The following is a 26,128-nucleotide window of genomic DNA, read 5'->3' on the forward strand; positions in this document are numbered from 1 at the left end:
TTTGTGCAACCCCATGTATAGTTATTTGTAGAATTTTTATCTTTCTTTCCTTTGTCTTTCTTCTTTTATTTCTTATGTTTGATAAAAAGCTCACATGGTAGTCCTCCATAAAATGGACAAATGCAGCATAACTAGGCAGATACTCAACAGAAGCTAGACGAAATGATCCGATGATGTTCCATTGGCTCAAATTATAATCTCGTTGTTATAAAATTCTGACTCCGTCAATAGATGTATATATATATATATATGTATATATATAATACTGAATGGTTCCGATTAGTAAAGTACATCAACAATGACTTATTTAGAACTGAAAATCCAAATAAAATAGTCAACAAAAAAACAAAATAGTTATAACCGTCACATTACAAACCTCAACAATAGAATGTTCTGATGAGACAGACTGCGAAAAACACACAAACAAACCCCCAACCCCCTTTTTAACCTCCACAACGGACTTCTTCTGTCTATTTCTCATTCCCTCCCTATTTGGCTCCCTCCTTCACATGAGAGAGCGGCCATGGCCACTGCCGCCACTTCCAGATCTCGCCGAGCACTAGACTCCCGATCCGGCGGCAAAATTGTCCGCCCTCGACGGTACGACGGTGCTAGGACTCCCTACGACCGGCGTAGGTTTGCCAATCCCGCACCACCCGAAAACCCTAATTGGTTCTCCCGGCTCATCTACTCGCCTACTCGTAAGATTGCCAGCGGCGCCGGGAATATTATTTCCTCCGTCTTTGGTCCTGATTCTTCCTCCTCCTCTTCTTCCTCCTCAGGTAATCTAATTTTGCATTTGTATGTGTTTACAGTGATTATATGAAGCTCAATTTGTGTATGTTTTGGTAATTTCGTAGTTGAAATGCCGGAAATCGATACTGTACTTAGTTCCGATCCGGAAATTAGTTTTGATAGGTTGAATGTGTAGGTCGATTAGGTTTTGGTGCTAAGAAAATTGGAGTTACTGTTCTAATTGTGTGCTACATGCTTGGAATTTAGGAGTAAACGTAATTTTTTTGGAAAATAAATTATTTTAAAGATGGCATTTTTTTCCGAGTAAATTATAGCAATGTTGCTTCAACTTTAATCAAATTGGAGCAATGGTCCCTCAACTAAAATCCATTACTATTGGTTCCTCAACTCATCAAAATGTGTAGCTATGGTCATTTTCGTCAACTTTGTTAGAATTTTGTCAAAATGAGTTATGTTGGAAGGACCATTGCTACAATTGGGGTCCCTCAACTCATCAAAATCTGTAGCTATAGTCATTTTTGTCAACTTCGTTAGAATTTTGTCAAAATGAATTATGTTGGAAGAACCATTGCTACAATTGCGTTAAGGTTGAAGGACCATTGCTCCAATTAGGTTAAAGTTGAGGGACCATTTTTCCAGTTGGATTAAAGTTGAGAGACCAATGGGAAATAGATTTTTAGTTGAGGGATCATAGCTGCACATTTTGATGAGTTGAGGGACCAATGGTAATGAATATTTAGTTGAGAAACCATTGCTCCAATTGAGTTAAAGTTAAGGGACAATTGCTACAATTTACTCTTTTTTTTCCCTTCTTAATCTTGTTATATCTGTACATAGCAGTGGTGGATTTTGGTTTGTCTGATGTATTAAAGAGTATGGCAGTTTTGTGCTTTAGTGAAGAAAAAAGAATGCTGCCCTTTGGTTTTCGTGGCCTTTTACTGGATTTCTTGTCTAATTTTTCAGAGGATGGGACTGACGATGAGGCTGATGATGATAATGAAGATATTTCGACCCAGGAAGATGATGGATTGAATAAGGTAATAGCTCTACATGTTGTATTGTTCTGTTGTTCTGCACGCATTGGTATGCTTACAATTGGGCAATTTTTTGAGCATTTGAAAGAACTTATGCTAGATGTTTCAAACAGTTTGGTCATTTGACTCATGCCCAATTTCCCATTGATGAACGTACAAATTTAGGCTCGTGTATGGGGCTCTACAAGAGGTTGTAGTCATATCCTTACTTAGGTTGTAGAAAACTAGTTTGAAGTTTTTATACTCATGGGGATGATAAGGAACAAAAGGGAGGCTGTGAATATTTTACAGCACTGAAGGTGATCTTTAAGGATGGTTTCAATGGGTTATTTGGGAACTAAAGTTGTGGAAAAAGCTTGTGGTAAGCGATTTAGTTGAGTAAGAAAGGGATATGATGTGGGGCTACCAAGAATTTTGTGAGGTGTAAATTTCAGGGCTGTCCAGGGACTATGAACAGTAACACAATACGTGTAGTTAAACCACTTTTTCAGTTTTTCTTAGCTTCTACAGTTTCATTTTCTTGCATTAGACATGCAATGTTGATTTTTGTTGTTGAATTAGAGGAATGGGACATCAGAAGAGATCAAGTTCCTTGAGAAGGAGCCCCCAGCAACACTAGGGAAGAGCAACAACAAGCATGTAATTGAACAACTACTTATGCAGGAGACCTTCTCGAGGTAATGCTGCACTTTCTTGATTAAAGAATCATTATAATTTTATATTTCACATTTGGATTTCCCTTGGTTGTTGCTCATTTCATCCTTCTTCTACTTATATTAGACTTGTAATGTTTGCTTGTCATTTGTTTGTGTATTTATATCATCCTAATTTATTTTCTGCATTGAGGTCTGTAAATTCTTATTCTACTTCGAGAATCTCGTGTTATTGAACCTTGATTTCTAGAAATATTTTCTTAAGGTTTAGTGCTTAGGCTTGGTTCTTCTATCAAAGTAAAAGATGGTTCTTCACACTTCCAGGCTAGGATATGTCTTGACTCATTGGCCTTGTCCTCAATTTATAAGCACTCTACCATGAACATAATGTTTTATGGGTTCTATACTGTATTGGTCTGAAATCTGTTGTGTTATAGAGAGGTTTCCACAAACTGTTGTGTATCATGCAACCTTTCTGCTAATTATTCTTCATTCCTATTAACTAGTTATTTGACTTCAACTTTGTTTTTGACCAGGGAAGAATGTAATAGATTAATAAAGATTATTAAATCGAGAGTCGTAGGTTTTACCAATGCTGAAGGTGCAGAGAATACAAGACCAGGTGAGACACCTAACAGTTTCCAGTGAAACAGGTTTAGAAATTTTACCAATTACTTTTTAATTTTGGTATTAATTGCATTGCAGATGTAGAGAGTCCTGTTATGGAGGCAAAAAAATGGTTGAGTGAGAAGAGATTGGGATCAACTTCAAAGCCAGTTTTGGATCATGGAACCCACACCTTGAGCGCTCTTATGTTCCCACAAGTTAGTGCTCTTTCCTCTGGTATTATATCATGGCTATCATGTGCTGTCTCTTTCCCCATGTCTGGCATTTTATCTTTGGGGTGAAATCTTCTATAAGTTGTCTTTTTATGTCAAATAAGCAATTGTAAGCTTTTCAATATTTTGATGAAAGAAAACTACATCGAAGATATATGCTATTAGCTTCTCCTTGAGTTTATATTAGCAATTTGTTGAGATACCAAAGTCTGATGTATCACATTTTCAATTTGATCCTGTTGGGGCAGGGTGGTGAAGACGAAGGTGGTTCACCGGTGGATGTGGCCAAAGTGTATATGCGGGCACGTCCTCCATGGGCATCTCCTTCTATTAAGCATGGAGAACTGAGATCTCCGTCATCAATAGGGATGCAACTGTTCAACGAAGAAACCCCATATTCAACTGGTGGCAATTCTGTGTCTACATCCAAGGTACCATTTGGAAGTTTTCTTGTCATTTCTTTTTCGCTTTTGGGTTTCTGACAGGTAGGATGTAGATTCTAAACTCAAACAGTATTGCTAATGGGAGGTTATTTACTACTCCAGTCTATATAGATGCCAGGTCTTGGTTAATGATAAATGTATGTGACAAAGCTTGAGGCTGGAGATCGACTTTCAAAGTGAACAAAGACTACCAACTCAGTTTAAGATTGGGTGTTTGTTGTTTAAATGGATGATGACTTTTTCTGAATCAGAAAGATATGTGGGTTAGGGGAGTTCTGGTTATTGTATTATGTGCAATTGTGTTACGCAAAGCAAGGCTGAGTTGCAGATTTTACGGAGTCTGTCGATTTGCAGTGACTAAAAAAATGTCAGGTTGTGTTGTGTATGCTGGGTCAAGTAAGAATAGCTTGTTTTGTAAGCAAGGATAGGTTGAAAGTTGTAAAATGCAGAGAAAACCTTGAAAAATTTAATATTTAGGCAGACAAGCCAAAACATTAACCTAGTAGAGTGAATCCACAGAGAACTTATCGAGGTGTCAAGACAATTTGTTGGGTCCAATGATGGCGTTGTCACTCACATCTGGGAACATGAAGCATGACAGAAATTTTTTCTCATATAAATGTGTAGTGACCATATATTAATTGAAAATGCAACTTAATAAATAAGACATTGGATGTTGATGTTGAACCTCACATGTTTCTTTCTCTCTTTCTTTCTTTCTTTCTGTGTTCTGTGTTTTAGTTAGTGAAACAGAAATTAGGGAATGTATGTCGTTATTGATATGCTGATTGTGCTATCTGAAAATTTAATGCAGCTGAAAAGGGATGCCCCTGCTACTGGGTCCTGGAATATTCAGGAGGAAATACGAAGAGTACGATCTAAGGCATCAGAAGAACTACTGAGGTCCCTACCTTCTACAAGAATTGATTGGTCCACATCTGCTTTAGAAAAGAGAAGTGTCTTGGGTTCTTTTCCGGGTGGTCAACGAGAAGATGATGTGGGAGATAAACTTCACAATTCTAAAAATGCCATAGGTTCGAATTTGAACTTGTCCTTAGGAATAACTGCGTTCAATGGCTCCAACGGTATCTTTTCTTGACTGGAATGCAGTAAATCTGTTGGTTTAGTCCAATAATCCATTGTCATCAGTAGATGAATAAATTGCATAATTTCATAGTTTATGGGAGATTTTGTTGGCTTTCCAAAAGAGTCTGCATACGCTCCTCGTTTATATTCTCTTTAATTATTTTAATCTCAGAATTTATTGATACAATTTCCATTAACACTACTATGAAGATGATATTAATGAAAGGAGAATAATCGTAGAACAGTGGTGCAAAATGACTATTTTGGAGTTCCAATAACACTTGCCTTGAACTTCTAGAATATAAGGAAATTAAATATAATAAAACTAACATGTGGGACCTTATCTTCTGCTCGTATAGTTTTGGGGAAGACACTAGGGATTCTCTTTCTTTTCAGTCAACCAATTAAAAAATTTCTTAATTCAACAATTTCCAAAAACACTTCAACGAAAATGAGTTTATAGAAAAATGAATGAAAGAGTAGTGTAAGATGACTGCTTTGGAATGCCATTAACACTCCCCTATAAATTTTTAGAGTTAAGGAAAATAAATTACAGGAAATAACCCATCTTCTGCTTTCTCAGTTTCGGAGAAGACACAATATGGATTGCAGAAAGATTTGCCACTTCCGGTAATTATCAGTTCTGAAGAAAATCACAACTGTTTATGCATATGTATCATTTTGTTGCAACCTGACTACTAACATATGGTTTATTTATTTTTTCTTTAAGTCTGATAAAGATTGTGCTACCAGATGTCTTGTTATAACCTTTTCTTTTCTTTTTGTGAAGGATTCAGATGCCGCTTCTATGGGTGGCAAGGGTGATGCTTCTTGTAATTTTCACTTTTATCTTCTTCCTTTGGACATTCATATTAATGCATATGTATGAGTATACTATACCTTTAATTCATCTTTTACTCACTAAGTTTGTCCATCAAATAGGTTCTCAGAATGCCTTAGAAGAGATGTTAAGCTCTGGACAACGACTCGAGGCATCTGAAGATATCAAGACTGCTCCCAGGTTTGCTCCTTCACGGAATTGTTTCTTATTTAGCCAAGAAAACTTCTGTCAACTAATTCTTATAGCTTCTTAAAAAATTATTCAATGCATACCCAAAAATCGTTATTAGATTACAGGTACCATTTGAAAGCAAGCTTATGATTCTTCAAATATCAGCTTGTGGTTAACCTAAAATTGTTGTTTATGCATGTCAACTTGTAGTTTACTTAAGGGTGTCATCTGACCTCAGCATGATAAGACACGGCAATACTTGTCAGGCAACATCTACTCTTTGTCTCCAAATACCATGGCTCCTGTGTTTGAGGAGCAGTTCTAAATAAAAACTTAAAAATTACAAGAAATAGTTGATATTTCATCTTCCTAGCATCCTCATATTCTTGTAGTAACTTAGAAACTACTATTGTTGAGCATGTCTGATACAAGGGCCAAGCTGCGCCTAACTCCCATTCTGTACAGTTTGGGTCGGTGATTTTGATCTTTCCTTCACCTTCCCCCCCTCCCCCTCTCCTCCCCCCTCTTCCCCTCCTCCTCCTTTATTTTTCCATTTTGTACCCTCGATATTTGTTTGGTTTATCACATTCAATTCCCCTTGTACGTCACAGTGATGCTGGTTCTGGTGATTTTGATGGACATAAGGACACTAATGGGTCTGAACAACAAAATTCAACCATACAAGGTGAACTTTTTCGACCCTGTCGTTGTGTGGGTTATATAAGCATACACATTTGTGTTGTTATCGTACAGGTTATATGTTTGATATTGTGCTGGCCATTTCGGCATTCAAATGTATTGTACTAATATGTATATGTAGCAAAGAAATTTTGTTTGTCTGGCTGAATAACTAGTGTGAACTGTGTCTTTACTGTTCGGTAGTATATCATTGTTAAGTATATGTGCTTTAAACTCTGAATGTCAACACTTTATCCAGGTAGACTTACTCAAAAAATTAGATACTGTGGGAGGACAAGTTCATCTCACTTGGTCTTCGTTTCCAATGGAATTATATGTGCTATCAGCCCATCACCAAAACTATTTTACTTGTCGTGTCATGCATAATACTCTCACCATATTGTGTCAGCAAGTAATACAATTCCAGTTATATCATTGTTTTATTGGGATAGAACACTATGTATGTAGCTTGGATGACGCAGTTCTATTTTGTACTGAATAATTTATCGAGTCTGAAAGATGCCATTCATAAATCTTTGAAGTTCAGTTGTTGGATAGCAGTTGACATTTGACTAGGCATTTTGGTTGTGCATCAGGCGTTCGTATTTATATATATTCTATTTACTTTTCAGTTTCAGATTCAAAATTAGACGATGTAACGTGCTTGACAACAGAAGCGACTGCATCAAGAAGTGCTTATACCACAAATGGTTTCCGTTCTTCAGTAGCTGAGTAAGCGGTTGTTGAGGTCATTGTTTTGGCGCTGCATTATCTGCATAATCTTATTGCATTGCCTTTCTTCGTTTCAGTTTGTCTGCACAGTTGGGCACAGAAGAAAACGCTGTGCTCAATGGGGAAAGTAATCCAGTCAGCTCGAGTCATGAGATTGCAGCTGCAGATCTCACTTTAAATGATAACCGTGAGTTTTTTAATGAACCTACTGGCGAGGTCACCAACAAAAACGGAAACGATATTGGTGCCACAACGGAAAACGATGGTGCACATTTGAATGAAGCTACTTTTGAGGTCCACGAACTGATTGAAAATTATATTGATGTCACGAAGGACAAAGATTTCGTTGCCAGTGGCTCCCAAAACAGCTCTAGTATGCCCAATGAGTTATCACAGGAGCTGACCCAGCCAAGCCCGGTAGCCAAGACTGACATTGTTGTGGAGAAGCAGAAGGGAAAGAGACCAACTAGATCCAACAGGAGAGGCAGGTCGCGGGGCAAATGACACAGAATTGTGGTTTCTGTACCTTACAGTGTAATTTATTGTATACTAATGTAATTTGGCAAATGTGTTTCGTTTTGTTCGGGTTCCATGTCAACAGGAACAGGGTAGGAATTACTGTCAGGTATTTACGCCACGGGTCGTTGTCCACGTTTAGCTAGACTTAAAAAGTTGTAGAGAATGTTCCTAATTGATTGGAATTGTGAAAACCGCCTGTTTGAGTTTGCACGATGTGTTGTAACAGCTCTCCAAATTTTCTCATGTTGAGTGATCCTTACATTTGCATGGTTCGCTAATTGTAATGATTTTGTTCCTCCTTGTAGGCAATTTTATAGTGGCTGATATTGCCGGGATCTAATATATATTGATGTTGTTTGATGAAAATTTGAAACATTTTATAAAATAAGGTGTTGTAGGATTGAACTCGATAAAGTTGGGTAAATCTGAACCCAATCTAAGTAAGCTCCAACCTAATTTAAAGTCGAACTCGAATAAACCTACATGAACCTGAACCCCACCCACACCCGAATGTTGGGTTAGGATTGGTTGACCATCTAATCCGACCAACCCGGCCAAGTTACACCCTAGTTTAAAATATAATATCGATCTTTAAAAAAAAAAAAAAAAAAAAAAACTGTTTTTTGCTCCTTGGGCTTTCTCTTCTCCGAAGGAGCCCTGAAAACACAAAAGGCAGCCCAATGGCGATTTATTTATTTTCTTAGTAGAAATCGACTTCGCTTAATTACTCGCACGGTCAGAGTCGTATATTAACATCAAAGGACGCAGTAGTGTCTCTCAGAGACATTTTCGCAGACACCATGGACGCGCAAATAGCCCAGCAGACATGGGAGCTCGAGAACAACATAATCCCCATGGACACGCCGCCGAGCGTGGCGAAGCCGAAGGCGGACCCGACGGCCGACGCCATATTCTACTACGACGAGGCGGCTCAGGCCAAGTTCCAGCAGGAGAAGCCCTGGGCCAACGACCCTCACTACTTCAAGCGCGTCAAGATCTCCGCCCTCGCGCTCTTGAAGATGGTTGTGCACGCCCGGTCCGGCGGGACCATCGAGGTTATGGGCCTCATGCAGGGCAAGACCGACGGCGACGCCATTATCGTCATGGACGCTTTTGCTTTGCCTGTTGAAGGGACTGAGACTAGGGTTAATGCTCAGGCTGATGCCTATGAGTATATGGTGGAATATTCCCAAACCAATAAGCAGGTATGTGATTTTTTAGATTTTTTTTTCAAATTATTTGTGTTTTTCAATGTTTAAGGCATGAACTTTTGGGCTTTCATAAACCCTAATTGCTGTTGTTGTTGGGCTATTGCGTCATCGAGTTGCTGCTCTTTTCTTACATAGTTGCTGAGAAATTGAATTTGCTAGGTTTCTTAGTGGGGTTTGTGTTAAGACATAGTTTCTCAAATTTCGTTTTTGTTAATTTGTGGAGTAGGATTCTTGTATTGGAGTCCATGTATTAGTTCTATTTGTGCAAGGTAATCTGCTTACTGAGTGTTTCATTGCCTAGGCGGGGCGGTTGGAGAATGTGGTTGGGTGGTACCATTCTCATCCGGGTTATGGATGCTGGCTTTCGGGTATTGATGTTTCGACGCAGATGCTTAACCAGCAATATCAGGAGCCCTTTTTGGCTGTTGTTATTGATCCAACTCGAACTGTGTCTGCTGGAAAAGTTGACATTGGTGCATTCAGGACGTACCCAGATGGATATAAGCCTCCAGACGATCCTGTCTCCGAGTATCAGACCATTCCTCTGAACAAAATTGAGGACTTTGGTGTTCACTGTAAACAGGTATGATGTTATTATCCTAGAGTTCTTTTGCGGAACTTTGGTTTGCTATTATCTGAAACTTCTTTTGTATTTGTGTATGCAGTATTATTCTCTGGATATCACTTATTTCAAGTCTTCTCTTGACACTCACCTCTTGGATCTGCTCTGGAACAAGTATTGGGTGAATACTCTTTCTTCCTCACCTTTATTGGGTAATGGAGACTATGTTGCTGGACAAATTTCTGATCTAGGTACTTTCTTACCTGTCCATATTACCTATTCAAGTATTTTCCGTATATCTTAGATTATTTACTGAATATTAAGTCGTGTTCTTTGAATCATGCCAGCTGAAAAGCTAGAGCAAGCAGAGAATCATTTGGCTCATTCTCGCTTTGGGCCATTAATAACACCCCCACAAAGAAAGAGAGAGGTAAGTCTCTCTTCCCATTTCCCTCTATATTGCTGATTTGATTTAGAAGATCTATCTTTTAAATGGATTTGGACCATACAAGTATAACTGCTAAGTGGAATCTGTTACTCATATATATATATATATATACATAGAGAAGGTTAGGGCAGGAAGGTGATATGGATTCCAGTGCCACTCCTTATATTCATCTAGTCTATGCAAAATACACATTTATAAAATTCGTCATTCTATATGTCTATGAGTGGATTTACATGCAAACTTGATGTGTGAACATAGTGTCGTTCTCCCTTTTCATTGAGTTCTATTCTCTCTCTTCATTGAGTTCTATTCTCTCTCTTTCATGAAACCAAACTGATAAATATATGTATACCTAGTTCTGTAGATATTAAGAAGAAAAACAAAAGGATAAAGAACCAAATTATTTGCCTAGTCTGAGAATCATGTGGACTGGCCTTTGTGTTGTTTCTTGTATTCTTGATTCTTGTTCTCAGCTTTGAAACAGTTTTTAAGTTTTTGTATTTATTTATTTTTCCAAAAGAAACCAGGAAAACAAAAATATAGCACTTTTGAATCTTCTCTGGAACATTGGCCTCTGTTTTAAAATTTAGCAGCCACTGGATATCATGCTATTTGGAAATTCAACTCGTTTGCCTGCCACTCGTTAAAAAAAAACGTTTTTGTTCAACAAATTCAACTGTTTAGAATTATAGTACCCACAGCTTTTCTTCTGCTATCCTTTCTATGCGGGTCCCACTTGCCCCCATATAGATAGGCATTTTAGATCCAGGTAATGTTAGAATGCATGCCTGGGTGATTTCATTCATGTGCAGGAGAGATTTGTGATTAAGAGAAGAATGTTAGATAATGAGAATCTTGTTATTATTTAACCATCATTCACGCTGATTACCTATATTGCCAGTAGTTGAATTTGAATGGCTTCATGAATTTGCAGGAAGAATCCCAACTTGCCAAAATTACTCGTGACAGTGCAAAGATAACTGTCGAGCAGGTGCATGGTCTGATGTCACAGGTAACCCCTGGCCGTGCCAATCTTCATATATCCTCTGTTTGCTAGTGCAGTGGATTCTTATAGCAACGTCCAATTTGTCCTTAATTAACACAGTTGCTCTTATTTGTCTTTGCTCAGGTTATCAAGGACATTCTTTTCAATTCTGTACGCCAATCCAACAGATCTCTCCTACAGCCATCTCTCACGGAACCATCTTCTGACCCCGAACCAATGGTTGAAAGTTGATTTTGGCATTCTGGCGGCAGCACTGATGGCGGAGACGATTCACTGCCGGAAGGAAACCTTGATGGAGTCCGGGTCACTGTTTATGATCCCGATATTTTGAGTCCATTGTTGCTGAAATTCTGTTGCTATACTTTTGTAAATCCTCGAGGTGCTGGTGCTTTATTTTTGTTTTCTTCGGAATTTCCATTTTGCTAATCATATTATCTATATACTGTATGGTTGACAAAATTAATCCTTCTATTGGAATTAGGCTTTGGGGCTCGAATGGTGAATTGTGTTGCCTTTGCAATTCTATGAGGCCCAAACTACCTCATGGAAATATATGAATTTAAGAAATAATGGATCTTGTAAAGCTTAAATTGAATTTTTATTCAAAATCTTTGCATAACCATTTTTTTTGCCCTTTTTGGGGTTTGATTTACTCGTAACCTACTAAGCAGGGAGTTTATTAAAAACATTGAATTTAGAATATGGTAAAGTAGCTTTTGGGTGGGAAACTATTATTTTGACTTTCTTTGTTTTTGTATTTCTGGAATGAGTGAGTTTTTATTTTTAATATTGTTTGGTTCCTTACACGTAATAAATCACTCAAATTATGATTTGTCTATAAGAAGGAATGACTACTGACATTTGAACACTATTTGACTCTTTATATGTAACAAGTCCAATGTTTTTAAAAACACACCCCGAGGTGCGCCTAGGTGGCTTTGGAGACGGAGCAGGAGCGATAACACCTCTACCCAGTGGGAGTAGGCGAAAACTTGCTTAGATGTGGTCAAGGTGTGCTTGAGGCGGTTGATTGGGTGTTCCTAGATCCATCAATGATCGGAATCGAAATCAAAGGGCTCTATCCTTTACTTTATAATTGTTACTGTGTGGCGACGTTTCATGAAGAAGACGACCACAACAGGGAAGAGAAATTTTTTTTTTTTTCTTTCTAAGAAAGCTTTTTTGAACAAACGATAGTTTCCTTACCATTTTAGTGTAGATACTATCGTTTGTCAAAAAAAAAAAAAAAAAAAGGTTTTCTTCTTCATGTCGTTTTGGCCAAGTCATTTTTTTTTTAATAACCTACAATAGTCTCCCATTTTTTAATAACCCATAGCAGTCCCCAGTTATTTAAATCCAGTAAGGCTTAGCCTTACGCTTCAAGGCCTTGGCCTAGGCGGGGCTAACAAAATCACCTTGCTTGCGCCTTTGCCTTTTAAAACATTGAACAAGTCACTCAAATTTGATTCCCTACCGTTTCAAAAACAAACCACAAACAATTTTCTTTATAAAACTCTATTGTTGGGGTTAAATTGGGTATCCTCATTAAACATCAAAGTAGGTAAAAAATGCTTCTCTCATACAAATTTTTACGTGGGATGGCTAAGCGGGTCACTATTCGTTCTGGTCCATTGCTAAATGTGTAGGAAATTCTAACAGATGGAGCACCCTAACATGAGCATGCATGCTACAAAAGATTTAAGAAAAAAGGGTCTAAAAGATAGCCAAAAACCATACGCGGTAGGCAAGAAAATTGGGAGGATGAGGAAGGCAAATGCAATTGCTACTTATTTATACAAGCATCCAATAAGATTGGAGGAAATAAATGAAACGACTTTTGAGGGAGGGAAATAAGGGACACCCCATTTTATGTATATATACACATATACACACAGTCACAATATATATATATATATATATATATATGTATATGTGTGTGTATATATACACACACACACGTTTAGTGTATATTAGTGGGTTTCACATGCAAATGAAACAGAAGGCTTCACTCGTGGGTCTTTTTCCTACTTTGTGTAGGTTTTGTTGCAAATGCTGCTGCTGCAAAGTTGGGACCTCAAAACCATCTTTTTCACAATCACCATCCCATCATAGAGAGAAAGAGAAGTTCCATGAACTAAAAACCTAAGCAAATCTTCCATTTTCTATCTCTTTAGCGGGTTCTTTTGTGGTCTCTCTCTCCCCAAGCAAATCATGACTTTCCCTCTCTCTCTCTCTCTCTCTCTCCACCATTTTTTGGTAGAATTAGATTGTTACAAGATAACAAAAAGGTTTGTTCACACGCAAAATCTTTCAATGTAGCTAGCCATGTTGTAGTGTACAACTTTCTTTGCACTTGTGACGACTTCACATGCCAAAATCCCTCCACCACTTAACTAGCTAGGGTTAGGTGCATGCCATTGTCTTGTGTGCTTCAATTTTTGTACCCTAATAGTTGGAAACATTCATGAGCTTATGACTTTTCCAAATAGAAAAATATAATGCTTTACTTTGAACACTTTCCCACCACAAAGTGTGCTACCTGCATTAGGCTAATTTGTGTCTCTCATTCACCTCTGTGACCCATCAAATATTTGCCCAACTTATCATCTATCTTCTTTCTTTCATGTCCCTTATTGAATTGTTCATCTCTCTAACTATATATTCAATTTGCATGGCGTGCAATGTGTTGTTTAACCCCTATAATTGCACATAGATAGGGAGACGCTTTGGGACCAAATCCTTCATTTTCTTGTCTTCTTTTGCTTGTAAATCTAAAAGCACCAAATGGTTTAATCAAGTAATCTTTTGAAAGTGAAATCTAAAATGTTTCAACATCTACATGCACTTTATTATTAGGGGTTTAATAAAATAGTTTTAAAGCTCGTTTGGAAATATTTTTAAAATGGTTAAAAGCGTTTTTAGTAAAAAAAATTTTGGAACAAATTATTAGTAAAAATGCAAGTAAATCCTGAAAATATTTTCTCTAAAAGTGATTTTAGTTATTTAAAAGTACTTTTAAACGAGCCATTAATATTTGAAAAGTTGAAAACTATACTATAATGTGTATATAGTGTTTGTGTAAAATTCTCAATAAAATCAAGTTCCCAATACAAAGTCAACTTCAGGATATGAGAGGACCCCAATTTGGATTTTGCAACATCTTTTTCTTTCACACGTCCATTGGATCCCCTCCTGAGTAAATGGTGGGAATTCTCATGATCCACTAACACAGGTTGTTGAATTTTGATAAAAGGGCTACAATTATTATAATTTTTAGAGGGACCTCCTGTTTGTAACCGTTGGATCAAAATCCAACGGCCCGTGATAGTGGATCATGAGGATCCCCACCATTTGCTTAGGAGGGGATCCAATTCCCAGGAAGAGGATCACTGTCCTTTATTGGAACATAAGGTTACAACCTGGCAACCGCAAGGAATTATTATAATGAATGGTTAAGTTCAAATTCTATTAGTTTTGCACAAATTTGAATCACAATAATGTTAGAGTTATAAGATTTGTTCATTAAATAATGTGTCAGTATACATGATCAGTATATTATTTATTTGATACAAATAAGGTTTTGAAAACATCATTTTATTTTTGAATTATGGAACACTAATTACAAGTTTCAATATCTCAAATTCGAATCGATCAAAAGCATCATTGGACGAATAAATTTGGTGTTTGAAAATTACTAGTTTCAACTTGATGAAATGCTCCAAGAACCCTTCGAAAAAGTGGAGGTTGCTAGGGAGAGGTGGTGAGAAGGAATACTCATGAAATGCTCATCCCACTTAGTAAGTGGGTTGTCTAATCCATATCAACTCTGCAAAATAGTCACATGCGGGGACTTGCATTATTTCTACCGTACCACAGGAACAACACCGAAAACATTTCTGATTTCCTGGTAAAATAGTTTGCAATTTAGGGTAAAAAGTTTCTTTGTGAGCAACTTACATGGTACAAATACATTATTATTCTTATATTTCGTGTCAATGATACAATGTTATTAGAGAAAAACTTACACTTGTAATTGTATTATTGATACAAAACGTCGCGATACTAGTGCACCCGTGCCGTAAAAGTTGTTCTTTACGTAATTGGGACAAGACCCGTGCCTACTTCTGAGAATCATCTTCCTAGTGATGTGGAAAAAAGCATTGGTGCCAATAAAATTGGAGGTCATATAGGGCTTCATATCTTGAGCAACAGCAGCAGAACCAATTATTCTCACGGCATCTTTGCTCTCCACCTTTCTTTTCTCCCAGTATTGTCTGCTTTTGCATTTCCACGTTAAGAATCTCTTCTTATTTGGTCGTAAAGGTTTCCATTTGGTGGGACGCAGACGTACGTAGTCGGGCCCTGTGGAACCAAAAACCATGGACCAGTACGACTTTGATATACATTTTTTGCATAATAATATTGAACCATATATGTTTTGCTAGCTACGGTTTTGAGTGGCAAAGCAAAGATGCTGTTTAATATAGGAAATGATCATCTCCGGATTCCTTCCATCCAGATCCAGAGGATCCTTCAATCCTATCCGTTCAAAAGAAAATCGAACGGCCAGAAAACATTCGGCCGACCTTGACGCCATTGGAATGAGGAGAAGCTGTGATCACAGCAGCGGCGTTGGTTTTGATGGTGGGAGGGTTGAGAGAGGGGCACGGATGTGGAGGAGACGATGGCGTCATCGAAATCGTAGTCGGGATCGATGGCTTCGCGGTCCTAGCTATTTCAAGGCAAGTTTGCGACTGTGGCTTCGCGACCCTGTTTGGGGAAGGAGAAGAAGCTGCGATTGCTTCCCGGCTCTGCTGGAGGCAAGCCTTGCAGGCAATCTTCTGAATCCTGAGGATCCGGCTGGAAGGGGTCGGGAGAGGATCCTTTCCCGTTTAATATGGTCTCTGATATGAAAACCTTCTTGCATAATATATCATTCAATAAAAAACTAAGCCTGATGCATGCATACGGGTCTCAAAGGATGAAAATCATGCAAAATATGTATGCAGTTCTCAAAGGACACAAAAGATTTCGAGTGACCGAATCATTACTTCCAAGTTATAAGCATGAAAACACATCATAAACTTTAAACATGTCTTCAATTGAATTGTTCAGTTATTCAGTAATAAACTTAATCACGTGACAAACAACTCTACATCACTAAATATCTATCCGAGCAATCAAATTAGAAAATAAAAAGCTACAAGTATACTAAATTGATCACTGTAGACTGACTTTTCCCCGTGGAAAGTTCATGTACAATGTTGTGGAATTTGATCGGCTCTGGACCTTAGTGTCCAAAACTGTAGACTGACTTTTCCCTGTGGAAAGTTCATGTACAACGTTGTGGAATTGGATCAGCTCTGAACCTTAGTGTCCAGAGCTTAATGATCAACACATTTGAGCTGCTGATTAGTGTGTAAAAGAAATCAGAGCTGTTGATTTGTGTGGTGTACCAGCGAAATGAGTTACTGAAAATCGTCGGATTCACTTTATGTAGCTCAGATATGTTGATCCTTAAACTGTAGACAATAAAATCCAAATGAATCCAATTCTCAATGTTCAACGCAAGGTACCGGCTTCAAGTACAATGTTGCTATGACTTCATTTTTATCTTCTGTTTCTGGCCTGATGCTCCGCATAACTCGATTGAAAATAAAGCAATGCTAATTGCTAAGATAAATAAATAAAAATATATTTCCATCGAGCCACGTGTCCCCAAAATGAACGTAAATTGGAGGATAAGGACTTTGCTAATCAGATACTGACGGAAAAGCAGGTGATGAAAGTCATTTGGAGGGTTCTTCTGCACGGAAATATGTGTAAGAGGTTGCTTTTCTTCGGTATAATTAAGTCAGTCACGCTCAATTAGCATCATTCACCATCATTTTAAGACCGCTAAATTAATATATTTATCTCATAAATTATATTCATTTTACAAATGAGTTTATAATATTCAAACATGAGTGACATAAGCACATTATCGTGGAAAACTTGGCTACACCAAGATCTGCTTAATTTCTTGTTGTCAGCGTGAGGGTAATGTGTCTTATATCACTTGGATGATATTATTTGCATACACATTTTTACTTTTTATGCACCATATTAATTTATGTTATTTAATCTTCTTCAATTTAATTGATCGGACGAATGAAAATTAAAAGAGATGTAAGAATAAAAAAAGGACGTAGATAGCACCACTGTATCGCTTAACTTAGAAGCCTTCACAATATAAAATTAGGGTGTTATACTAATTAATTCTTTTTTCAATTAAGTTCCAAGGATTCAATAAGTCTAAAAGAAATAAAGTTTCAAGTATTCTTCTCTATCACTATAGTCTAACGTGTGTGAAATCTATATAGTCCAAGGCTCCACGTGGACGGTGGTTGTATTATTTTCACCAAACCTCATAATATTCTGTGTGTTACTAAATCTCAACCGTTGGATATCACATGAGATCTTACCTTCAGTTTTCTTTTTAAGTATGCTTTTCTTTTATGTGTTACTGGAAAGATTGGATTTCATATGTTTAGAACAATGAATCTTTTTTTTGGCCATACAAAAAGTTGGACAACAAAACTATCACGCCAAGGCATTGTAGACATATAGAATATGGCTATAAAGTCTGTGATCTGAAAGCATAATCAAATGTCAATCTCTTTTTTTGGGAGATAAAATTTTAGAACCCGTTTGCTAATTATTTCGTCTTTTTTTTTTTTTTAAACATTTATTATACATCTCTCTCAATATTCTTCATCCACTCTTCTACAGTTCTTTGGTTTCCTCTATATGTAACACAAAATTAAAAAATTAAAAAAATTAAAAAAAAAAAAAAAAAACGAAATGGTTATCAAAATTATTGTTTTCAAATATCATTGGCATATTGATATTTCTTCTGTTCCTTGGATAAGTTTCATAAAACAAAAAAAAAAAGTAAGATTTTATCTCCCAAAAGACATTCCTATTTGCTTTTGATATAGCGTCATCAAGTCATTACATATTTCGGAGATAGAGGACGAAAAGTCGTTCTATCAAAGAGTTAGTCATTTTTAATTGTTCTATTCGTAATCACATATGTTTTTATAAACCCTAAACAGATAAGCTAAAAAAATTTAGGTCAAAACTTTGCCGCTGCAGTTGTATGTGAAAGAGTAGACTAAGACCTGTCAACTTTCTAAGTTTTCAACCGCCCAATTAAGAGAAAAAGATGGTTAGGCATTTTCTGGTGTAGGGTTCTTCAAAAATTAAGGGTCAATTAGACCTTGAAATTTTTTATCACCACACAAAACAAATTAATTTAAACATTATAAAAATGTACACCAATTGCTTGAGAAATATCCAATTATGGCATATTTAGGGTTTGTCTTCGAAAAGCATTTATATTATATTATGGTCGTGCCTCGTGCAAGACTGCAATTTTAAGTCAAAACCATCACATTTCTTAAGGTCATTTTCTTGTATGAAGCCTTCGCTAGTTACAACTAATTTGACCTTTAAAAGGATAAAAATAGAAGAAATAGAAGTGGTTTATAGAAGAAAGAAGATAATAATTACACCTTAAAAAGCCATCGAAAGCAATCAATTTGCAGTTGTATTTTGTTCAGGAGCTAGAGAGGAATTTGGCTTTCTGGTTCGAAGCATATATAAGCAAAGAAAAAACCAAACAGATGATCCAGAAGTCATTAGTCGTAACACATTGGTATTAAACATGCCATAATAAACTAGTATGAAATTCATTATCTATGTTAGTGGTGCAATTCCAGCGGATTAGGCAGGTTAGATGGTCAAACCAACCTTAACTCAACATTCTTGATTCGGATTTGGGTCATGCGGTTATATTCGGATTCCAATTTAAGTTGGGTTCGGGTTTGCCCAATTTTATCAAATTCAATCTTGTAACGCATTATTTTGTAAGACACGTCTCAAATTTTGAACAAAATACCACAAAATTATTTAAAATTCAATTTTACACATCACCATCCATATAAAAAATAAACCAAATAGCATGAGACGCATTTCTAAAGTTTAAACCATGCAAAGTTCAAATTAAATGACAAAACAATACCACTGTTTTAACCAAAAAAAGAAGAAACGTAAAAGCAATAATTTCGTTTGTTCAAATGAAAAGCAAACAACAAACTTCAAGTACACCTTTCCCAAACTTGGATCTAGCTTGTATAATAAGAAGTGGGACGGGTAATCTATGCATGAGCAATTCGGGCTAGAAATCGGGTTGGGTTTGGGTTGACATGGAAGGGCAAAGCATCAACTCAACCCAACCCAATAAATAATCTGGTTGAGGTCGGATTGGGTTTGGGTAGGTTTTACTTCATTCTAACCCGCTCCATGTGCATGTAGTGTAGGTAAACCATTTCATACATACTAATATAGCAATGAAATTTACACGGCAACTTGGACCTAATGAATTCATTCAACGTACGTTACCCCCAATATGGTAAATTCCGAATTAGCGCGGCTATTTCTAATTTCATTTCCTCAAGAGGGGTTCTTAATTCATACATAAAAAAGGAATTTCCTTCTATAATTTCCCACCAAATTGAACATTCTTACAAATAAATCACGACTTATTATCAAATTAGCTATGGAATCACGGGTATATTTGGATTGAATGGTTCACGATAAAGGATCCAAATTTGGAAAGTAAGATGAGATTATTTACTAAAACTTGAATAAGATGAAGATTATTAACTAAAACTATACAAAGACATTATTATCATTCTTTAACAAAAACTACACAAAAAGATTATTAGATGTTGCGCAACTATTTTACATTATAAGTACAAATATTAAATGTATTGAGACAATCAAACGAAGACAAATAGCTGATCATCGGACACCCGAGGCCCAAAGAAGAGAAATACCAGAATGCAGCAAAAATATTTCCTTTGGAATTAAAAAAAAAAAAGTTAAGTTAATTATAACAAGGTGATATTTTCTCAATAAATAAAATATTTACTGTAAATTATTTTTTTTCGTCTTAAAAATAAAATAAAATCATAATAGCTCAAATAACCGGTTTTCTATCCTAATTTTTATATAGAAAATAGGTCAATAGCTTCGAAATGCATGGTTTAGCGAGTGCAAATCCTCTGCTCTCAAAATTCTCATTGATCTCTCTAAGACCTGTATACTTGAGTGACATGTGTTATTTTGACTTAACTTATCTTTAGTTTATAATTTTTTTATTGAGAAAATAAGTTAAAAAAAAAACACTATTAAGTGAAATTTAAATACATGTTCGGATGTTAACAAATGAGCAAAATCACATAGAAGTTACGAAGAGTTTTGGGTGCACTGTATTTGAATTTTGGTTTGGAACACATGGAAAATCTTATGTGATTGTCGTTGGGGGACCGAAAGGGCACGGAAGTTTCCTGCCTTGAGCAACCACTGTTTCATACGTAATCCCTTTAAGAAGGCAGGATTCGAGGGTTAATTGACAGAGAGAGATTTCTGTTATGCGCGGGATTATGTCACCCAGGCGTGCAGGTTGGGCGCGTTGTCATCACGAACCAGTTTGAGTCTTAACATTTAGCTCTGCGGTTCCTATCCGACTCAGTTATGTGCAGCTCTATTATACGTAGGGATCGAGTTTTAAGGATAAAATTGGATTAGCAAAAATTTGTAAAATGAGACTTGTAATTCTGGATAAAGATAGATTGGATAGTTTATTTTATTATGAACTTATAACTCATTATGTTCAGTTCTATTTATCTTATATTTGACATAACAAATAAAAAATTGAACTCAAATCTATTTTAATTGTCACAACTTATTCCATCCAATTCACCAAACGAGGCTTTATGGTCTAATTCTATGGTTGCATATCTGTTTTTTTTTTTATATAAATATTTTTATGACGAAGGAAATAAGAGTAAATTGCCCAATTACTTCCTGAATTTGGTACTTGAACTTTGAATTTTTTATTTTAAATTATACTTATATGTATATAATATAAATTAATGACTCAAATTAACTTTTTAGCAAATTTCCCTTTTTAGTGTCTATTTTCTTCAAATTTTCGTTGAATTTAGTCACGTTCATAACATATAAATAGTTTAAGGTAATTAGTAATTTGTATGGAACATTTAGAAAATAGAGGTAAGGAAAAATTGGCTTAAAAATTAGTTGAGTCCTTAATTTATAAAATACACAAGTTTGAACGATGTTGCCGATGCATGCAAGCTCATCTGCCACCATGTTTGCTTCCTCGAAAACATGTGAAACTCGAACAATTTGTAATTCTGACATAACCCTTCTTTATATCTTTAATAAAGAGTCAAAATTTACAAGAAATATATTTTTAATCTTGAATGCAAAATGTCTACGGTTATAAAATGTGAAATGAGGAATTTATGCAATATTAAAACATGAAATAAAATTCTACCACTATATAATATATGACATGAAAACGTGGTTACAAGCACAGAAAAAAATCTTATCTTCGTGAAATTAAAAGTCTTATCTAGTTACGTATACTATTCACATGTTAACATTTGATTGATAATTAGTATACGTGATATAATATGTATAAAAGAAAAGTATATTGTAACACTGATTAATATTTTAACATATACATAGTGATAGGTAGTGATATTTTTATAGTTTAATTTGTTGAAGTATCTTTCGCTTGCATTAGTATATGTCAAAAGATGTTTACACGTATCAAGTAGTATTGTTCTTCAAATAATATATGTTAAATATTATTCTTCGCATTTAACACATGCCACCATTTTCTTGGAGAGAATAATAATAGTGTAAAGAAACTCTCTCTCCGGTGAAGGTGAACAGTAAAGAAAAGAAGGTTTCTGAAAATTGTCGGCCACCGTCACTTCCACACTCCTTGCATGCGTTAGTGACTAAATTAGATGTTTATTTGTTTCGTAAAGAATTTTTATAACATTATTCAACATCTTTAAAATATTTCAATTTTATATATTAATTACTATTTTATTTTAATGTCATATTAATTACGTAATTTGTTAGTTAAGTGATGAAGTCTTAAATGGGGGTTCATATTTTTAGTATGAGATTGCAGTTGACTTCAAACCTGAGATGGTAAAATATAATTTATCCTTTAAATTGAAACTACTTGTTTTTCTTTTTAAACAATGATGATTTTTTATAAGCTATACTGAGGGAGAGTTGAGAATTTGTACTTGAGACGCAAATGAGATGGAGAAGAAAGCTTTATCAACGAAGACTATCCACTACTTACAAGAGAGTTGCATCAAGAAAAAATTATGGGTATCAATTTTTACACCTGTTTCCTCCATATGCACTCGCCTCTAGTTTCTAAGCTTCAATAATTGAATGAATCCGAGGAAGGAGGAGTCACAGAAGCTATGGATATAGAAAAAATAAAAGTGCGAAAATACTTGAATTCTTTTTTCTTTTTATTTTTTTGGAAAACATACTTGAATTCTTTTTTAGTAAGCAAATAAAATAAGAAGTTCAGAAGTTTCTTAACATGATTGAAATAAGATCTCTACTTTGCTTGGTTTATAATTATACAATACAATAAGATGCAAAAGTAATATACTTGGATCCATATCTGTCGTAGTTTTCTAGCCATTGCAGGTATGTAGATTAACTTGCAAATGTAGTTAATAAATTTTAAAATCATGTTTTTTTATGTAGGTTAATTGTAGAGTCTCATAAAATTATTTAAATTAAAAGTAAATTGCATAAGAGTTTTCTGATAAGTGTGTCACCTTTGACCTAACGCTAAGAAGCTGCACCTTCAATAGTGGAACACTAGAACCGCATGAAAGGATGATGATGCGCTTTTCGTCAATTCCTGAACGAAAGACCAAATTCTATATCAAATTATTGTATGATAGAAATTTATAAAAACATTGTATGACCTATAAATGAAAAATTATTTTATGTTATTGGATTATATAGTTCATTATGATCTCGTTTGGCAGCTCGGATTATACTGACTATTTTATACGGATAGGATAATCTGCCATCGAACTGTACTGACTAAATTAGTCGGGCATTTTGTTCAGTATCATACTAATGATCATATTATTTATAAGGGAAAATTAGAATCCCCTGCACTTTTCTAATACTCTTTAGATTAAACATTAGTTCTATTTTGAAATTTGATTAGGATGCCTAAACAATAGCCATGTTAGCATTTTTATATTTATTTAGATTACATGTACCAAATATGTAACAAGGAGAAATATATGTTTAATCAAGAGGAAATATATGTCCCAAATATGTTTTTTTTTTAAATAAATATAAACGTACCAAATACATAAAATAAAACAAACATACCAAATATGTACCAAGAAGATATATTAAGTAACGTATCAAATATGTACCAAGAAGAAATCAACGTTTCATGTGTAACTTGAAAGACTTTTTACTAAAATTGAATACTACAATATTTATCTACAAGATCTAAGTAGTTTTGAGATATTATCTAAGAAAATTAAAAGGTATATTAAGTATAATGGCAAGTCGCATTTATGTGTATTTTGAAAGACTTTTTATTGGAATTAAATTCTACAATACTTATCAACAAGATTTTAGGAGTTTTGATGTATTATCTAGGAATTAAAAGGTATATTTATATAATGGCAAGTTGGGTAATTTAAATTATAAAAAAGGCTACTTCTAATCCATTTGGCACCTAAATTGTAGGAAGATGTTTAATCAAAACTCTAAAAGGCATAAATGTTTAATTTCAAAATTTTAAAACCTAGGCATCTGTATCAAAACCTCTTATTTATAATGTGTTTGGTACTGTACCAGATAAGAGATCGGAGAAGAAAGGGATTTTTTTTTTTTGACAAAAATTCACAACAACCAAATGCATCAAATTAAAAAATAAAATAAAAATAATCTTGTTTGTCATTTTAACTTTGATATTGCGTTTTCTATTTGTCTTTTATTTAAACCAAATTGTAAAAAAAACAAATAAAAAATCCTTTCTTCCCCAGATCTTCTCCACCGCACCGCCCCTAGACACCCTCACTCCCTTCTCTTACCAGTTCAAGTAAATCTTCCCCTTATATACATCTGAAACGAATCCCAAATTACCCAGAAATAAGGAAACTTAATTACTATTAGAAAAAAATGAAGGGCGAAAGGTGTCGTAAAATTCGTGCTGGGCTCTGCTGAAACCATTTGCTTCGTGGTTGACAAAAATGAACCGTCCGCAAACTGGGTTTCTGTCAAATTGAAAATCCCTGTCAAGAACTGTTGCTTGAACTTAGGGTCTAGTGCGTTAAAACTATTTGCAGGATAGAGAACTTCATGGATGCTGCAAATCGAATAGAGCTCCGAAGTGAACCGAGAGAAACCAACGTCAATCCACCACCATCAGATTGGGGCCGGTTAACTGCCGAGTTCCATGACTGTGACCTGGAGGGTTTGGCTCAGACACCTTCTAGTCTTCGACACAACCGAATTGGAAGAGGGTGCGGGTAAAGGGAGGGAGGGAGTCGGACTAATAATACACTCCTTTTGGGGTCTATAATTAAGCGGACGTAACACGTACTAAACTGGTGGAGCCGGATAATTACTCCGGTACTACATAATGCACCAAACACCTGATTTTGTATTAATAGTCAGTCTTATGCGATGCTATGTATGACGTATCAAACAAGGTCAGGACCCTTAGTACGGCCCCAATTTAAAATTCTATTTTATTCGTGTATAAACTATTTGGTGTAATTATTCTCGTGCTTCTTATTTTTGTATAAATTAGGACTGGCCTTAGTTATAGTATGAACAGTTTACGATTTTATAGCTTGTACTTTATAGTATTAATAATTCAATCATGTATAATAACATAGACAGAAACCGGATAATGTTAATTATGTCATGTGATCATAATCCAAAGCCGAAGATAATAGTACAATAAGTTTGTGAGATAAAAGATTGTTACTGTTTTTTAGCTCATACGAATATTAAAAAGAAAAAGTTGCGAATGCAAAGATTTTGTTGTTGACCAGAAGACAAGAAGGGGACATGTTTTTGCTTGGCTAATTTTGGCATCGAAATGCCATGCGGTAATCTCAGCGAAGCTTGTAAGGAGTATTGTAAGTTGACATGATGGAAAACCTTAACATGTTGGCATTATTTTTGCAAATTAATTTGAGCATATTATCACCGCAAATTATTGTCATCAATGTTCTACCAAATGCATGGGGAAGAACTCAAAAACCCTTTTTTGTTTTATGATTAAGTACTGAAAATGTGAAAACATGTACTATATTTGAGTATTAAAAACCACTAGTTCTTCTTGTTTTAAGTTCGAATCCTTGTTTCTTATTGATAAATTATGTTTTATGTTATAGGGTTCGTTTGAGAGGTGTTTTTAAATGATTGGGAGCATTTTTTAGAGAAAATGTTTTGGGTTTCAGGTGTGGATGCAAATTTCAGCCATCTTCTCATTTGACGAAAATGCACCTGCAAAATAATAACACCTAAGATTAAGGCCAAAAGTCTCACACGCCCACGATGAATTTGGGGGTGGGGGGGGGGGGGCTTTGGCCGAAGAATCTCCGATGTCAAAGTTAAATTATGAAAAAAAATGTGTTTAGAAGTTTAGAAGTTTGTGGGTAGCAAATGGCTTAGCATTTTAGTGGTATAAGAGGTGTATTTATAGGAGGGTGGCCGACCCTTAAGGTGGAGAATGGTTGGCCATATATGGTCGTATTTGGAGAATAATTACAAGATATTATGTGAAATAATATCTTGCAATTAACATGGCAATTATTCCTAAATTAAATAGGAAGTCTTGGGAGTTACCTTTTGAATAAAATCAATAACGGATTGATGAGGAGTGATGAGAGGGATTTGAATAAATGTCATATTGATCACCTTTGACTCTTCCTTAATTGAGCCGTTATTGTCTGTTGCATGCGCATGGGAATCTTGGTGTGTCTCGAGGGTAATTTTGTCATTCTTACCCAAAAATCCATGTGTCACCTCCATAAATTTTGAATTATTTTTGGCTCCACAAATGACCCCACACCTGTTGGGCTACTTGAAGGAAAGGGCAGCAACCAGCAAGTGTAGAAATCTCACTTAGACTTGGAATTAGATTCTTCTAGGAAATAAATCTTCTCCAAAGCCTATTTAAGTCTACCTTAAGTAGGGGATTA

The 26,128-nt window shown here is 35.6% G+C and overlaps 2 protein-coding genes across 7 annotated transcripts; both read left to right on the forward strand.

The window, feature by feature from the left end:
• The first annotated feature begins 358 nt into the window (after positions 1 to 358).
• Positions 359 to 8,118, forward strand: LOC137717235 (protein KAKU4). 6 transcript variants are annotated; one of them, XM_068456534.2, is made up of 13 exons: positions 359 to 782; positions 1,720 to 1,793; positions 2,352 to 2,467; positions 2,980 to 3,065; positions 3,149 to 3,267; positions 3,531 to 3,713; positions 4,540 to 4,759; positions 5,395 to 5,441; positions 5,602 to 5,632; positions 5,754 to 5,832; positions 6,435 to 6,508; positions 7,134 to 7,233; positions 7,311 to 8,118. In XM_068456534.2, exons 1-13 carry the CDS (start codon positions 524 to 526, stop codon positions 7,735 to 7,737), a joined length of 1,815 nt encoding a protein of 604 aa, XP_068312635.2. In that variant the 5' UTR covers positions 359 to 523; the 3' UTR covers positions 7,738 to 8,118. The 6 variants fall into 6 exon arrangements, with proteins under 6 accessions (XP_068312635.2, XP_068312634.2, XP_068312631.2 ...); XM_068456533.2 differs by having other exon boundaries at positions 385 to 782; positions 5,602 to 5,644; XM_068456530.2 differs by having other exon boundaries at positions 393 to 782; positions 4,540 to 4,810; positions 5,602 to 5,644.
• Positions 8,119 to 8,459: 341 nt separating this feature from the next.
• LOC137717237 (COP9 signalosome complex subunit 5a) lies at positions 8,460 to 11,475 on the forward strand. The gene is made up of 6 exons (XM_068456535.2): positions 8,460 to 8,957; positions 9,265 to 9,546; positions 9,629 to 9,776; positions 9,873 to 9,955; positions 10,908 to 10,985; positions 11,103 to 11,475. The coding sequence occupies exons 1-6, from the start codon at positions 8,553 to 8,555 to the stop codon at positions 11,208 to 11,210; spliced, it is 1,104 nt and encodes a 367-aa protein (XP_068312636.2). The 5' UTR covers positions 8,460 to 8,552; the 3' UTR covers positions 11,211 to 11,475.
• The last annotated feature ends 14,653 nt before the right edge of the window (positions 11,476 to 26,128 follow it).

The sequence above is a fragment of the Pyrus communis genome, chromosome 8 (genome assembly GCF_041283825.1).
Source record: "Pyrus communis isolate YQ-2024b chromosome 8, ASM4128382v1, whole genome shotgun sequence".
NCBI classification, from domain to species: domain Eukaryota; kingdom Viridiplantae; phylum Streptophyta; class Magnoliopsida; order Rosales; family Rosaceae; genus Pyrus; species Pyrus communis.